The sequence below is a fragment of the Hipposideros armiger genome, unplaced genomic scaffold, assembly GCF_001890085.2.
Source record: "Hipposideros armiger isolate ML-2016 unplaced genomic scaffold, ASM189008v1 scaffold_48, whole genome shotgun sequence".
Classification (NCBI taxonomy): Eukaryota; Metazoa; Chordata; class Mammalia; order Chiroptera; family Hipposideridae; genus Hipposideros; species Hipposideros armiger.
Genome location: NW_017731398.1, coordinates 1,658,112 through 1,673,908, shown reverse-complemented (window position 1 = coordinate 1,673,908; position 15,797 = coordinate 1,658,112). Strand labels below are relative to the sequence as shown.

General features: G+C 50.2%; 1 protein-coding gene across 6 annotated transcripts in view; it reads left to right on the top strand.

The window, feature by feature from the left end:
• The window catches only part of CPEB1 (cytoplasmic polyadenylation element binding protein 1), a 48,129-nt gene extending 32,338 nt beyond the window's left edge, over positions 1–15,791 (top strand). For 5 of the 6 annotated variants that reach the window (XM_019640235.1, XM_019640234.1, XM_019640232.1 and 2 more), the window contains exons 3-11: positions 3,768–3,991; positions 5,843–6,095; positions 7,999–8,112; positions 8,434–8,538; positions 9,428–9,564; positions 11,059–11,257; positions 12,460–12,554; positions 13,111–13,191; positions 14,540–15,791. In XM_019640235.1, the coding sequence (XP_019495780.1) occupies positions 3,768–3,991; positions 5,843–6,095; positions 7,999–8,112; positions 8,434–8,538; positions 9,428–9,564; positions 11,059–11,257; positions 12,460–12,554; positions 13,111–13,191; positions 14,540–14,650 (1,319 nt within the window). In that variant the 3' untranslated portion in view covers positions 14,651–15,791. The remainder of the gene's footprint in view (positions 1–3,767; positions 3,992–5,842; positions 6,096–7,998; positions 8,113–8,433; positions 8,539–9,427; positions 9,565–11,058; positions 11,258–12,459; positions 12,555–13,110; positions 13,192–14,539) is intronic. The other variant, XM_019640236.1, reaches the window with a different exon arrangement.
• Positions 15,792–15,797: the final 6 nt, after the last annotated feature.

Genomic DNA, 15,797 nt, shown 5'->3' with positions numbered 1-15,797 from the left:
TCTTCCTTCCTCTCTTCCCCCCTCTTCCTCTCTCTTTCTCTCCCTCTTCTCTTTCCTTCTCTCCCTCTCTTCCTCCCTCCCTCTCTCCCTCTCCCCCTACCCGCTCCCTCCAGTCCTCCCATCCTCCCTTCTCCCCCAACCCTGCCCAGTGTTTCCAGAGATCACACTGTTTAGGAAATGTCCTACATAGCCGCCTTGGTTTCTTTTTTTTCCTCTTGGGTATTAGTTGTCACTGTGGTATAAGAGCTGTATTGAAATAACCACAGTTTTTAAGTCAAGGGAAGTAATTACACATGAAAAGTTCTGTGGGTGTGGTAAAGGGAACTGATGAGAAGCCTAAAGTAGCAAGCCTCAGGCTGTTCTAGATTAGTGCTTCTCAAACTTTAATGTGCACACAAGTCTCCTGGGGAGCTTGTTAAAATGCAGGTTCCGATACAGTGGGTCTGGAGTGGGGCCCAAGATGCATTTTTAATAAGTTCCTACAGTAGCCAGGCTCTAGGGAAGTTTGGAGACCTGGGTGATGTAGGTTCCAAGGCACTCACTTCTGGTAGGTGAGATAGGTGAGATGGTCTTCAAGGTATTTGATCAAAAGAGGGGTGTCAAGAAAATGAAGACGAGAAGATGTAAAGTCCTGGGTATTAATTTTTAAAAGTCACTAGTGAATGGAATGGTGCATGACAGAAGACAAAGCTTGGAATCAGAAAGAATTGGGTCCCACTCTTGTCATTCACTAGCTGTTACTTTCACAAATGCTTGCCCTAGGAGTCTTGGTTTCCTTTTGTTAAGATGGGATAATAATACCCACTTTTTAGGATTCAGTGAAGATTATTTACCTAAAGTGCTTCTGACGGTGTCTGGCACGTCCTAGATGTGCAGCAAATGGATGTGGCCATTAGTGAGGGGGTGGAACGGGGCTGGACCTGACCCACATTAGCACAGATGACTGACCATGAACTCCCAGCACTTACGGAAGTGGAGTTCATTAGTGGCCAACGCGTGTTGTCATACCATTTTGTTTCTAGACAGGCTTATTATCAGATTAGAGGAGTGCTATAGAGATGAGCCCTAGCTTTGACACAGGAATTTGACAAAGCTCCAAGGTATCTTTGCAGAGGTGATAAAAAAAAAAAGAAAAGAAAAAAAAGGGGGCAGGTAGTGGATCGATTTATGGCTGGTAGGACAAGACAAGCCAACACTGTAGTGAACACAAATTGGTGTGAATGAGAAAAGAGGCCTACGGTGGCACCCATATGCTGTTGGACTCTTTCAGATACACTTTTTTTTAAACCTTAGATGAAGACGTAATAACTGTAGCCCACCTTGGTCATCCTTGAGGCTCCATCCACAAGTCCCCTGGGCCACCATCTCCTCTTGAGCTTTGTTGTCCCTGCTGCTTTGTGCTGTTGCCCTTGACAACTGGGCCCTCCACAGTGCTGTCTTTTCTGGGATTACCCGACTGCGCCTTATCTTTCTGTCTCCAAGGAATGCTCCCTTGGTGGCTTTTCCCTTAGGACCTGGCTTTGTCAAGTGTGGGCTCCACTCTCCCAGCCTTGTCACCCTGTTTATTTTCCTTACCAGTTTCCCCATCCTTTCCCTTCTCTGCAGATCTCAGTATCTGGTTTTGGCTTGTTGGTTTTAACCCCAGGCCTAGTTATCACCGTGGGTACCTTTCATGTCCATAAGGATGACCTGTCTACACATTCTTCAGCCATCTACGGTCACACCCCTGGGCCTTGCCATCCTCAGAACTCAGTGCTCACTGTCCCCCCCCTTCCTGTTTATCCTGTCTGCCTCCTGCATCCTTCTTGTAGCCGTCAGCCCCTTCAGATGGCTAGCTTTCCTCTTGTTTCCAGCCTGTTGGCACTCTGCTTTCACTGCTAACACGTGACCCGTTCTTCATCTCCTCTGTTGGTGTTACCAGCATCTCTGTTGTCACATGTCCTCCTTCATGCCCTCTTTAGGAAACAAGTCACAGCCCTGGGTGGGTCCAGTGTCTGTCCAGGCTCCTGACACTGCTGGAGAGAATCACCCAGGTTTGCTTAAACTTACTCAGTCTCCCTGTCAGCTGGGCACCGGGTGCCAGCGGCACTGGTCTTCCATTTCCCTGGTCAGCCTCCATCCATTCCTGCAACAGCTTTTCAGTGCCTCCTGTTTACCGTATTCAGGACAAAAGCTGAGCTCCTTAACTTGGTGGTCAGAGCCCTCCATGATGTGATTGTTGCCTCATCCTTCACCACCCTCCACTGGCTTTATACAGTGTGAATAAAGGAGGCCCTCGAGGGCCCTTGTCCCCTTTTAAGGCAGACACCTGTGGGCTGTTAGTTTTCCCAGTGCTTTGCTGCAGGCTCTGCAGCACCAGGGAGGAGCCTCAGGAAATCTGCACATCTCGCCTTCTCAAGGCATGGGTCCCAGGGGCTTTCATTTTGTGTTCCACTGAGGCAGGGGTTCATGAGAGCATCTGAGGAAGTGTGACAAGGGTTGTTTCTGATGCGTGTCAGAGCCCACGCCTAGAGACACACTGAGTTTCAGCACACAGTTGAGTGCCCAGACCTGGGAATCGGCTTCAAAGGTCTGGTTAGAGAATGCTTCCTTTGAAAACAAAATAATAAATTCCCTGCCAGATATGGTGCAGCTCCTCCACCCTCAGCACACACATAGTAGACAGGCTGGCATCAGAAAGCCTGAGCGCAGCACATGTGTGCTGGGGCCACAGGGACTGAGATGCCCGTCGTGCTGGAGGCAATGGAAAATGGTGCATCCATGTCAGAAAACGGTGTGACCGTTTCTTGTACAATTAAGGGTGTTTTTACCACAATAAAATAAATATATCCACAGTAGCCCCTGCATTAAAGAGGAGTTAAGAAACCACCTACCTTATCTTTATCTGAAAGGAGGTTATTTGGCTAAAGGAGAGCAGGCTGGTCTGATCTGTACCTGTTCTGTCAGGAGCACGTGTGTGTCTGGTACCCCGGGAGCCTGCATCCAACTTCATACCGGGAGAGGTTTATTCCTGCCTCTTGGGACCCGTCACAGTGGATCCAGCCGGGCACTCAGACTGTCTTGGGGCCTGAGAGGGGCCACCTCTGGTGGCCTGTGTTTCACCCAGTTACTGGTGAGGTAGAACCAGTCACAGCCACCACTTATTGAGCACTTACACAAGAAACACATGATTTTGGTTTCACTCCCAGCCATATGAGGTGGATGTTTCCCCCTTCAGATGAAGAGAAGTACCAGGGTTAAGGCTTCTTCCCGAGTCTGTGTGCCATCACAGTTCAGATGAGATGCCGTGGTACCTAATGTGTGCCAGACTTCTGGGGTGTGGCATGAAATTCTGTGTTTTTGCTATCGAGTGTCAAAAAAGCAGGACTTCTTGTAATAAGCACATTGAGGCTTCCGAAGGTGCTGAAGTCACATGTGCATTCAGATACTAATAACAGCTGTGTCTGGGGTCCTTGGTGGCACAGACTTTACCAAATGCTGGCACTGACGCTTTAGCCTAGGTCGCAGAAGGCAGTGGGGTTTTTGCTGCTGCTTTTACAGCAGGACCTCTGGTCTTCAGAAAGCTGTCCTCTGCCTGCCTCCAGTGGGCCCTGGGTGGCCAGTGTCGGTACTGGATGTGTAACCGCTCTTTTTACTGTAGCTGTGGTTCTGTCAAATTTTCAGTGGGTCGCACCTTGTTGTATCTGTTGGGTGGCTGTGGGAGGAAAGGGAAGGGCAATTGGCTGGGAAGAAAAGAGGTCATGAGACTTCCATTTTCTTCTTCCTAGTACTGAGCATGCTTCATAGTCCACTGGGCAGTGTCCTGGGGAAGCCCCCTTTGAGCTTCCTGCCTCTGGACACCCTGGGACCTGACTTGGACAAGTTCCCAGCACCCTCAGTTAGAGGATCCCGCCTGGACACGCGGCCCATCCTGGACTCCCGTTCGAGCAGCCCCTCTGACTCAGACACCAGTGGCTTCAGCTCGGGATCCGATCATCTCTCAGATTTGATTGTATGTAGCTTGTTGAGGGGTGGGGTGGGAGGGCCAGTGAGCTTGAGGTGGGACGTGTGTCCACCAGAATGCAGGCTGGGAGGTGTGGAGGTCGCCGTGGCCACCTGCAGAACGTTTCATCCTCTACAGAAGAGGGGGTGCCCTGGGTACCCAGTGAGCAGTGCACATCAGGACCTGCACGGAGCACTCCCTTTATGGGCTGTTCCAAAAGCTGCTGGGAAACAGTTCATTTCAAAAGTAAACATGGAGTTTCAGCATTGTTCTGTTTCCCGACCTACATGGGGTTTTCTTTAGCCTGTAAACAGTATTATTTATGTACCTTTATGTATGATATCTCAGAATTTTTAAGTGATTATTTAAAAAATTACGTTAGTACAGACATACTTCATTTTTTTGCACTTCACAGGTGTGGCATTGTTTACAAACTGAAGGCAACACCCTCCACCAGCAAAAAGATTAGGGTTCACTGTCTTGTGAGACTTGCTTTATTGCAGTGGTCTGAAACCGGACCTGCGATATCTCTGAGGTGTGCCTGTAATTAGCAGGGCTAGGATTTTAATCCAGATCTGAGGGCTCCAGCTCGGAAGCTCAGTGCACTGATCCTTGCCATCTCTCAGTCTGGAGCCATGGCGAATCTGTGAAATACTGCCTCAGAGTTCATTGTGCAGCCATGCGCCTTTCCTACAGCCACGTGTGACGTGAGGCACCTGTGCTAAGTGGAATTGGCAAGGGGCTGAGAATAGATGAGGAATAGGGGATAGGAGAAGGAAATAGATGGGCCTGGCAGTGAGAGATGATCCCAAAATAAAAAGTACTTTCAAGGGCTTTCTGGTCCTGGCTTCTGTACTACTGAGTCCCTCGAGCTGACTGCTCAGTGAATGGAATGGTCTGTTTTCCTGTCTCTCTTCTTCGTATCCAGGACTGGCAGTTTCTGTTGTGGTCACACTTTCCCATTTATAGCACAACCCGTGGCCACCCACCTTGTCTCCTGTCAGCCTCACCTAGCACATGAGAGCTGGCATTGGTGTTCCTACCATGCACCACTTCTGTCTGTTCAGGTTGCATCCAGGGGGCAGCCACACGCAGGCCCTTTGATTATCTGGGCCACTGTTTACTCCCCTGTAAAATGGAGCTGGGTGAGGTGCTTCCGGTTCTGTTTATGTCACTCTCGGTGGGCCTCAGTTACCTCACAACTAACTGTAATATTTTGGGATTTCGTTTTAAAGAATTTTCTCAGTTACCTCACCCCCAGGGTTAATAGATGAAAGGATATGGACAGACAACTCGCAGAAGAGGAACTACGGGCAGTATTTGAACTTTTGGGAAATATTCTGTTGAGTAGTTTTTTTGTTGTTTTTTTTCATAATGTATCGTTTCACCTAGTTAAATCCGTAGAATTTAAAGCTTTGATGCAAATTTGTAGTGAAACTTGCATTCTCATATATTTATGACAGAGCTCTCATGGAAAGCATTTTGACACTCTAGACCTAGGAATATGACCAAAGAAAACACAAAATATGAAGAAGCTACACCTTAAATTATTTATTTATAATCCTGAAAACTTGGAAAGTATTTAACAGTGAAGAATAGTTCAGGGGGATGTAGTTTGTTCCCTATCTAGAGTATTGTAAGTTAATTAAAAACAGTTATGAAGACTGACAATATGAAAAGTTGAATTAGGGAGAAAGGAACTTGTTGAAATTATAGTAGAAGGACAGCTAATCTTAATATGTATGAAGAAAGTCTAAAAGAAAATATATCAACTGCTAAATGGTATTTTACATAGTTTTTATAATGTGGTTATTTTATAACAAAACTGTCCTTTAAAAATCTTCCTTTTTCTTCCCCTAGTCAAGCCTTCGCATTTCGCCCCCTCTGCCCTTCCTGTCTCTGACAGGGGGTGGTCCCAGAGATTCTTTAAAGATGGGGGTTGGTTCCCGGATGGACCAAGAGCAAGCTGCTCTCGCTGCAGTCACTCCCTCCCCAACCAGTGCATCAAAGAGATGGCCAGGAGCTTCTGTGTGGCCATCCTGGGACCTCCTGGAAGCTCCCAAAGACCCCTTCAGCATAGAGAGAGAGGCCAGGCTGCACCGGCAGGCTGCAGGTGAGTGAGTCTGTGGGCATGCCTGTGGCCCGAGGCCTCGTCCTGGAAACAGAGTAAGCAGCCTCAGTTCACAGACTGCGGAGCTATGTAGAAGAAGACTTGGTTGCATGGTGAAGTCTCTGGGTCTGCAAAGAATGGCCTGTTCCATGAAGGAAGTGCTGTGGGGACCAACTTGGGAATTCTGTGAGGCTGAGCCAAGAGAAAGGAGGTGATAATCTGGGAACAGGGCTGTGCCTGTGAGGGCTTGGCTCCATCTCACCTGTGCTGCTCCCTGGAGGTTGGCCGCGCATTGCTTTCCCTTCTCCTTTTGTCCCGGGTGGGCGTCTTCAAGAGAAACCCTGAAAGTGATGCCCAGAATTTTGTCTACCTCCCCGTTTAATTCAGAGACAACCCCTGCTGGAGCCTTCTGACCTGAGGCTTTCTGACTGGCATCTCGGGTGCACTGGGGGGTGAGGGGGCATTAGCCTCTAAGATAAGGGATGTCCCTGCATGTCCTGGTCTCCCAGGACCCTTAGGTTCTGTCATTTAGATACTCGTACGTATGTACTGAATCTGTGTTTCCTCTTACACCAGTACTTGGAAGTAAATGAGTGACAGAACCGTTGTTTGCCAAGGCGTCAGGGACGTGCCCCCTGACCACTGTTCTGAGGGTCAGTGTTGATGACGAGGTGAACGTTCAGTGTCTCCATCCCATTTGTTTCCAGAGGCTTCGGTGTGTCTGTTTTTCTACTTGCAGCACTGGCTCAGATCTCACACTCCCCTAATGGCGCTGCTGCCCTGTTCACTTAATGGTTTTGGCAACCCACCTTGGTGCTTTCTCTACTGCCATTGTTTTCCCTATGAAATGACGTTACCATGCTTTTGGACGAGGCCATTATATCGACTTCTGTTTTCGTTTGCAAAATATTGCTGATGGTGCCTAATTTCTTGCTGGAGCAACACATTGGGCCTGTACCTTTTAGAGAATGGCTTTCCATGCCATTGCCCTGAGCGAAAACGATGGTTCGTTCATTGGCTGTCTGCCCCAGTGCTGAAGGAGGCAAGTAAAGTAGGCAAGGACCAGCCATCACCACTGCGGTCAGTCTCAGATCTGGAATGGCACAGACTGAGTGGAGGCAGGATTAAAGGCTGGTAGAAGGCTGAGTTGGTCACTGAAAACAGAGAGGCTTCTAGAAATTGTCGCAGCAGGCCGAACAGAAGAGAACGTCTCCTCTGTATAGGGTTTCTGAAGGAGTCATTGGAGTCCAAGGCAGAGAAACCTCAGTGGGTTTGGACAGACTTGTGTTTGGTACAAACAGGAAACTGAGGGGAAGGCGCCGTGTCTGTTGGGGCACCATACAGATAGACCTGGCAGTGGCGGGGCTTGGTTTCTACTTGGGAACAGTTGAGACACTCTTGTTGGGTTGCTAGTGGTGGTTTTCATTGGCAGGGTCCTAACTTCTGTGATTGCCGAGTTCAGAGTGAAGACCGGGAAATAAGAGTCAAATGTTTCTCATTTGAACATCTGGAGAGGAGGCCTGTTTGGACCAGTATCCCTTGAGGATATTGTATACAAAATTCTCTGTTTATATTCAAGTAATTATGATTTAAATTAGTATTATAAGCAGTAACTAGATAAAACTGTTTTGTGAGTAAATTATGGCCTCTGTTTGAAAATAGCTTGGGTCGTGGTAATTTTTACCTTGCAAATCCCTTAAGTTTTAGTGAATTAGGGGTCTCCTGCTGAGCTGACCGGACTGGGGAGGTGTCAGTTTTCTTGCCTTTCAGAGTGGTCCTGGGTGTTCTCCCAGGCAGCCAGGCTAGTACTGTGGCCTGTCCAGCTCTTCCTGGACAACTTCACCCCAGAGAAGGGCAGTGACTTGGTCGATTGTCTGACCCCCTTTCTCTCTGTCTTCTGCCGAAGCTGTGAATGAAGCCACCTGTACCTGGAGTGGTCAGCTTCCTCCCCGGAACTACAAGAACCCCATCTACTCCTGTAAGGTGTTCCTAGGAGGTGTTCCTTGGGACATCACGGAAGGTGAGCTGTCTCCAAGACCTCCTGCTTCAAGCATTGCAGCCGGAGTATCTTTTTCAGGAGCATAAATCTTGGGCTTGAGGCAGGGCTGAGTTTGTGCCTGAGCACAGGGTGTTACAGGAGCAGCATAGGGGAGGGATGCACTTCCTAGACTCCCATAGGCTCTGTGTCACCTTACACTTGTGCTTATACTTGTCACCTGAGACCGAGGTCAATTGTGAGTCGTTTGTCAAGCAGGATGAGCCTGGGAGAACCCTGGTTGCCCTGTACCTGCAGGGGATGGTGTGTGCCTCAGCTTCACCATTCTTTCCCATCTCTTTGCAGCTGGATTGGTTAACACCTTCCGTGTCTTTGGCTCTTTGAGTGTAGAGTGGCCTGGTAAGGATGGCAAGCACCCTCGGTGTCCTCCCAAAGGTAATATGCCTAAAGGTAATAAAGACGTGGTAGGAGCTTTTTTTTTCCCTAGCACATACTTGCACTGAGTGGTGCTGGGATGTCATCACTGCATGCTGGTAATATGGTTGGGGCACCTCGGAGCACACAGCTTTCAGCCATCAGCACCTCTCTCCAACTAGCACACCCCTCTGTTTCTTCTGAGCTAACATTTCACCCGTCCAGACTTACCTGCGGTTGGAGCTGCCTCCGAAACCCCTGCGTGTAACTTCCTTGTGCACTTCCCTCCAAACCTGAACTCAGCCGCTCCTTTCCTCTCAAAATGAGGCGTTCGAAAAGCTTTCTTTTGCCTGCCTTTCCTGCCCAGTTACATTGTCGCCTGACCTAGTTCTGAGATCCCTTAGGAGTTAGCAGGAATGAGGACCAAGCACCTGATTCCTCACTGGTCTGAAATGAGATCCCTTCCCTGTAGGAAGGAGCAGGTGCTATTTTCACTCTGGCCCACCTTCATTGAAAATGTTCCGATGAACTGGACCAGTGGTCTAACTAGGCTTTTAGAGCAGTGCCTCCATCCCAGCAGACGGGCCACAGACCTGCCGTCCCTCCTGCCAGGACAGCCTGGCTGTGCTGACCCGAACCTGTTCTATGTCCAGGGACACAAGAGCTGTGTAGTAATGACCATCTCTATCCTACCCTGTTAGTCCCTTCCCCGATTAGGATGGGAGATGGTACATGTCTCCCTCCCCTGGCCTGGGCATTGGGCTTAGCAAGCGCTTCCATTCAGCAAGACTTCCCAGAAGTGGAATAAGGTTATATCTCGCACAGGAGGCCACCTTTCTTGGAAGAAACTCCCAGCTGCAGTGCTGAGGCTGAGAAGGGGCCACCTGAGGGACTTTAATGCCATTTCTCCTTTCGCTGGGAACAGGGTATGTGTATCTGGTCTTCGAACTAGAGAAGTCTGTCCGGGCCCTGCTCCAAGCTTGCTCGCATGACCCACTGAGCCCAGACGGCCTGAGTGAATATTATTTCAAGATGTCCAGCCGAAGGATGCGTTGCAAGGAGGTGAGTTAGCACGACGTCCTTTCTCGGTCCGGGCAGCTGGCGTGTGGGGCCGTGGGTTTCCCCGGGATGGGTGGGGGGATATGCAGGCTGCAGGTGAGTATGCCCACCGAGACAAAAAGGCTGCCCTTCCTACCCCACACGCAAACAGAGCAGATACTCTCAGTTACATGTGAAAAACAAGCAGCCCTTGGGCACTAGCATGGGACCTGTGTGCCCCTGCCCTTGGCGGTCAGCCTCCCAGTCCTAACTTCGCTCTGACTCTAGCTAACACTTCGGTCCGAACATGAAACTGAAAATCACAGCAACTTCCAATGTGTAGCGGATGAATTCCTCTGGAAGCCACACCCATTCTCTCTAGTCTCACGTCCTGCTGGAGCCCCACCTTCCTTTGGGGCCTTGTTTGGGATGTCCTGTAATCCCAGACTCTTCTGTTTAGTGTTAAGAAAAGCTTGGAAAGCCTTGGTGACCGTTGGGATGTGGGCCGAGATGGTGATACTTCCCCATGGGAGTAGAAAAAGCAAAATGGGCTTTTACATCTCTTTGTAAAGTTGGCCCCCATGGTACCTTCTGCCAGGCTCTCTCCTCTCAGGGTCACCTAGGCCTGCAAGCCACCTGTCCTGATTCCTCCTGGTTGTCTCCCCATTGCCCAGATGCTCTGAGCTCTGCACACTCGCCTGTTGAGGAGTCTTCTTGGTCTTGGCCTGCTCTGTGCCCAGTGCCTGGCCTTCTCCAGGTCTGCACCACCTGACCTCTGAACTACTGTTTCTGCCTCCTTGCTGGTTTCTGCCTCAAATCTCTTCCTGCGTTGAGACTTTTTTTAGATCTTCACAGAGTAATCTTCCAAAAACACTGGTCATATGTCAGCACACTGCATTGTGCAGTGTCCTGCCTGCTATGCCAAATTTTGTTCCAGGCTCGGGAATCAGAGGCAAAGGGTATTGTCAGCTGCTGTCCTAATGTCACTCTGCTCTGTGAGCTGTCAGTGGCCTGCCTCTCTCATTATTCCCACTGCCCCAGCACATTGCGCCAGTGACCATCTCATACAGATACCTTAAGCGTCCCCACCCTCTGTCCTCCCAGCTCCTAGCTTTCAGTTTCTCTGTGAATCCTTCCTGTCCCAAGGACTCCAGACCATGCTCTCGGCTCATCAGTGTCCATGGTCCTTTGTCGGAACCACACAGTTGATGGCTGTAACACAGAGCTGCGTCCCTGGGTACAAGGACAGCTAGGTACTGTTTGCGTGCCCTGCAGCTTGACTGACTGCTGTTTGAGCACTTACTTTCACCATGTGGACACGTGGACTCGATAAAATTCAAGTCTAGTTGGGTTGGGGTGAGTGTGGCTTATGTGCCTGGGTTGGGTGATAGCGCCTTCTCCCCGCTGTCCGGGCTCAGTGGCCCAGTGTCTGTGTCTCCAGGGGCTTGTGCCTTTCCATACCAGAGCCTGCTTGTCTGGCTCCCGACCAAGGCCAACACACCTTTGGGTGGTTTTCAGGTACAAGTGATCCCCTGGGTCTTGGCCGACAGCAACTTTATCCGGAGCCCATCTCAGAGACTGGACCCCAGCAGGACGGTGTTTGTGGGTGCTCTGCATGGGATGCTCAACGCCGAGGCCCTGGCAGCCATTTTGAACGACCTATTTGGTGGAGTGGTGTACGCCGGCATTGACACAGATAAGCACAAGTATCCCATTGGTGAGTGTCCCACTTCTGTGTGGGAAAGCTCGGTGGCCCCTGGGATGCAGACCAAGACAGATAGTTCCCCATGGGAGTTGTGGGGGTGGGGGAGCTGACCCAGGTCTACAGTAGATCAGCAGCATAGCAGCCTTTTCAGATAAGCCGCCAGTACTGACCCCTCTGCACCTACCCCTCCACCTCCCATGAAGCAGAAAACACAAAGTGATAAGAGAGCACAGGAGATGAAAAGGAGACAGGGACTTGGGTGGGAAGCCCAGCTTTCACAGCCAGACCAGTCTGGGACAGACAGCCTGTGATGCTTCATTAAAGGCCAGGACATCCTGAACTTGCCTGTTTCCCTGTGTTAAGAGTTCTTGAAAAGTGGCCTTGTCTGGGGTCAGGAACCAGGTCAGGCTAGAGGAGGACTCTGGGTGAGTCAGCAACAGAGTGGTCATGGCCTTTGCTGTCCTAACAGAGGGAGTCTGGGCCTCACCTCTGGGATTTTGGTCAGCCCCTCTGAGAAAGGAGGGCGATGGTCAGTGCCCCGGTGAGGCAGAATGGTCTCAGTGGTGGGCTTTGGATGTGGAGCAGAGCTGGCCTTTCTTGCCAAGACATGGCTGAATCCCTCCCCTGGTGCCTGGTCTGCACACCCACACTCAGCTGGTCAGGAAGGATCACCGTGTACCCATCAGCGCTGCACCACAGACCGAGAACAGGGACTTCAGGGGCAGCACTGGGCAGGACAAGGCTGTCCTGGCCCCCTGCCAGGTCTGGAGGGCCCACCTTCAGAGAGAGGTGCCGTCTGCATCTTGGTTTCCACTCAGCCCTCTATCCTCACCTGTGCATCTTCCTACATCACTTCCCTTCCCTCCCGATTTTGGTCAGCTGATCTTTCCCCCATTTCTGTTTGGTTGGTGCCATCATGGTCTGTAACCACACCATGTAATATGGTAGCCACCCACTGAATGTGGCTACTGCGTGCTTGAAAAGCAGCTAGTGCCACATGTTGAAATAATGTTTTGGATATATTGGGTTAAATAAAATACATTATTAAAATAATTCCACTTTTTTTTTTCACCTAAATACAACTATTAGAAAATTTAAAATTACAGAAGTAACTCCCTTCTATTTATTCTGGACATCACTCAGGATTTCCTGTGTGTTGACAAGTGGCATTTGAGAGAATTTGGCTAGAAAGTTTTTTTCTGTTGTTACAACAGGGTCTGGTCGTGTGACTTTCAGTAACCACCGTAGTTACCTGAAAGCAGTCAGTGCTGCTTTTGTGGAGATAAAAACCACCAAGTTTACCAAGAAGGTGAGTGGGCTAGTCTACAGCCTTCCTGGGGCCCTGAGAGGGGTCTGGGCCAGTTACTACCCAGGGCAGGACTGTGACTGGAGCTGGGTGTGCCCCAGGGAGGGAGCCAGGCTGCTGGGGACTCAGTGGGGTTCAGGTCTGGGGGTGGGCCTGACCTTGCACTCAGAAGAGGGCACCAGGACTGTTGAGCCTTCTCAGCATGTGGGGTGCCTTCCCTCACTGTGGTATTTGACCAGCACAACTTCCATGCTGATCTGCGTCCTCCTAATGAATGCCTGCCTGTCGCTGGGAGCTAGAGTGCTGGGGTACAGTGTGCTGACAAGGCCAGACAGGAATGTGTGTGGAGGCCCAGACTGCAGAGGCTGGCAGCCTGGCCCTGCATGGTGTGCGTCTGTCCTCTAGGATCTCTGTACTCGCCCCGTAATTCTCTCCAGGCCCCTTTAACACGGGAAACGCTCTGCCTTCTCAGGTAGAGCCCAGCCAGGGGCCCAACCCTCCTAGCCCATGGCCTCCTGGTGCTAAGAGCCACTTCATTCTCCCCTTCTGCTTTATCCAGGTTCAGATTGACCCCTACCTAGAAGATTCTCTGTGTCATATCTGCAGTTCTCAGCCTGGTCCTTTCTTCTGTCGAGATCAGGTGAGTCCCCTGGGCACTTGAGTTGTCTAGGAAGTCCCCTCCCTCACTTAAAACTGGTCACCCCATGCGTCACATAGGATGTTGGTGTTCTCAGGGACCCTGTGGTCATCTGAGCACAGAGGAGGTGTTGATGCTCAGCAGGGGCACACTTGGACAGCTTGACCCAGAACACTTGGGAAAGCTCGCTGAGTTGAGTCTAGACTTTGGCTGTCTTTGTGCGTGGGATGGTGCCAGGCAGTGGGCACTAGTGCTGATCGATTGGTGCTTTTTGAGGATGCTAGGAACCTGGGTGGGTGTGGTCAGCCGTACCTATGAGCCGGGCACTGTCCTCAGAACTCTGAGGCCCTCTAGGTGATTTTCCCCCATTTAAGGATCCCTTCTTTACTTCTGAGCCTTTGGACTCTTTGATGATTGTACCCCCAGTTGTCAGAAACAGACAGAAAGCAGTGTTTCTGGGTAGTGGCACACAGATCTGGGTGTGTTTGGGCAGAAACGCTTCTCACACTGTAATATGCAGCAGACACATCACCTGAGGACCTTATTGAAATGCGGATCCTGATTCAGTGGGTTTAGAGTGGGGCCTGAGACTGTGTTTCTGACAGGTTTCCAAGTGGTGCCAGCGTTGCTGGTCTGCACAGACTGTGACGAGGGGAAGTGTGGGGCCTCGCAGGCTTCCATGCTTAGTTTTTTGCAGCGGTGCTGTCGCTCAGGTTTGGAGTCTCTGGGTACAGTCATTAAACTGAGGCTCCAAAATGAGGGTGTGGAGTATGTTTGGGTCAAGCCTGAGACCGAGTAGCTCTCTGATCAGCCTCTACAACAGGCTTTCATGTGTCAGATCTTTCACAGGTGACCCCCGTTCTCAGGTAATTACTCAGAGGTCAGTGGTTTGCCACAGGTTACACAGCTCAGCCAGAGGTAGGACGGAGACCCAGGTGCATACCCAGTCACCTGTCCTCACTTGGCGTGAAGAGGAAGGCATGTTGTCTCCACTATGATCAGGAGTCACTGTCTAAATGTCCTCACATATTAGCACGCACGTGACCCAGGCCCTCTGTGGGCGTGAGCCCAGCAGGAGCTAGAGGAGCAGTGGGGAGGGGGTGAGGGAGCTGGCCCAGCCTCCACACAGTGGGAGCCCCTATGTTCCCTGGAGTCAGGGCACTGCAGGACCACAGACAGTGGGTTTGCTGGGGCCGGTCAGGCCTCTGTGTTAGGGGCGACAGGGTTCCCCAAGACCCTATCTGCCAGCCCCACAGAGGCCATCAGGAACCCCACTCCCTCACAAGCAGGGCTGGCCAGTGCTGACACAGGCGAGGCCTGTCTCCCTTTTTCTACCCCCTTCCCCCGCCAGGTGTGCTTCAAGTACTTCTGCCGGAGCTGCTGGCATTGGCGGCACAGCACAGAGGGCCTGCGTCACCACAGCCCCCTGATGCGGAACCAGAAGAACCGAGATTCCAGCTAGAGGAGCACGCCTGACCCGGTGGCCTGTGGTGCCTCAGGCTGGCAGGGCAGGCAGCAGCCTGCACCACCCACCGGCCTGGCGACCAGGGAGCTGGCTTCCCTAGGACAAGGGAAAATCGTAGTCACCTTTGCACTTGCTGAATCTGTCTTTGTTTCTGCACTAATTAATGCACAATGAGTTTTGTCGGGTTTTGTTTTCAGGGGGTGGGCCAGGGCAAGGACCCTCGGGCTCACCCTCCAAGCGACTCTGTAGTTTTCCCAGATTTAGTTCCTCATTTTGCCGATGAAAAAAAGCAAAAAAGAACTACGTGTCCAGAAGGTATTGACACGATGCCTACATCTAGGTTTATTTATTGAAAGCGCTTTTTTTACATTCCTTGCAATACCGACCGTGATATGATGCGCAGGTCTCATTGGTTTCATTCTTGCAGTCGCCATACAGTGCCTTTCCATTGATTTAACCCCCACCTGAACGGCATAAACTGAGTGTTCAGCTGGTGTTTTTTACTGTAAACAACAAGGAGACTTTGCTCTTCATTTAAACCAAAATCATATTTCATATTTTACGCTCGAGGGTTTTTACCGGTTCCTTTTTACACTCCTTAAAACAGTTTTTAAGTCGTTTGGAACAAGAGATTTTTTTGTTTGTTTGTTTCCTGGCAGCTTTTAACATTATAGCAAATTTGTGTCTGGGGGACTGCTGGTCACTGTTTCTTACAGTTGCGAATGAAGGTATTTGCAACCAAGAAAAAAAAATTTTTTTGAATTTGAAACTGGATGATAAACGGTGTTGGAGCAGCTGCTGTATATAGTTTTAAATGGTTTATTGCACTGTCTTAAGTTGCACTTATTTGGGGGGGAGGGTTGATAGAAGTTTTTAATCACAAAGTCACAGGACTTTTTTCTTTTGTAACTGAGCTAAAAAAAGGGCTGCTTTTTGGTGGGGGCAGATGAAGGCTCACAGGAGCCCTTTCTCTTAGAGGGGACAAGTACCCTTTCCTGTTTCTTTCATTTGAGAAATGTGTGAAGCATCAGTTGCAGTCGACTGAAATGCTACTGGAATTTAAAAACTTGACTTTTTCTTTCTTTTTTTTAAAACCTACTTGCCCCTTTTTGGGAAGCTGTGTGCCAAAGAACCAGTGTCATTA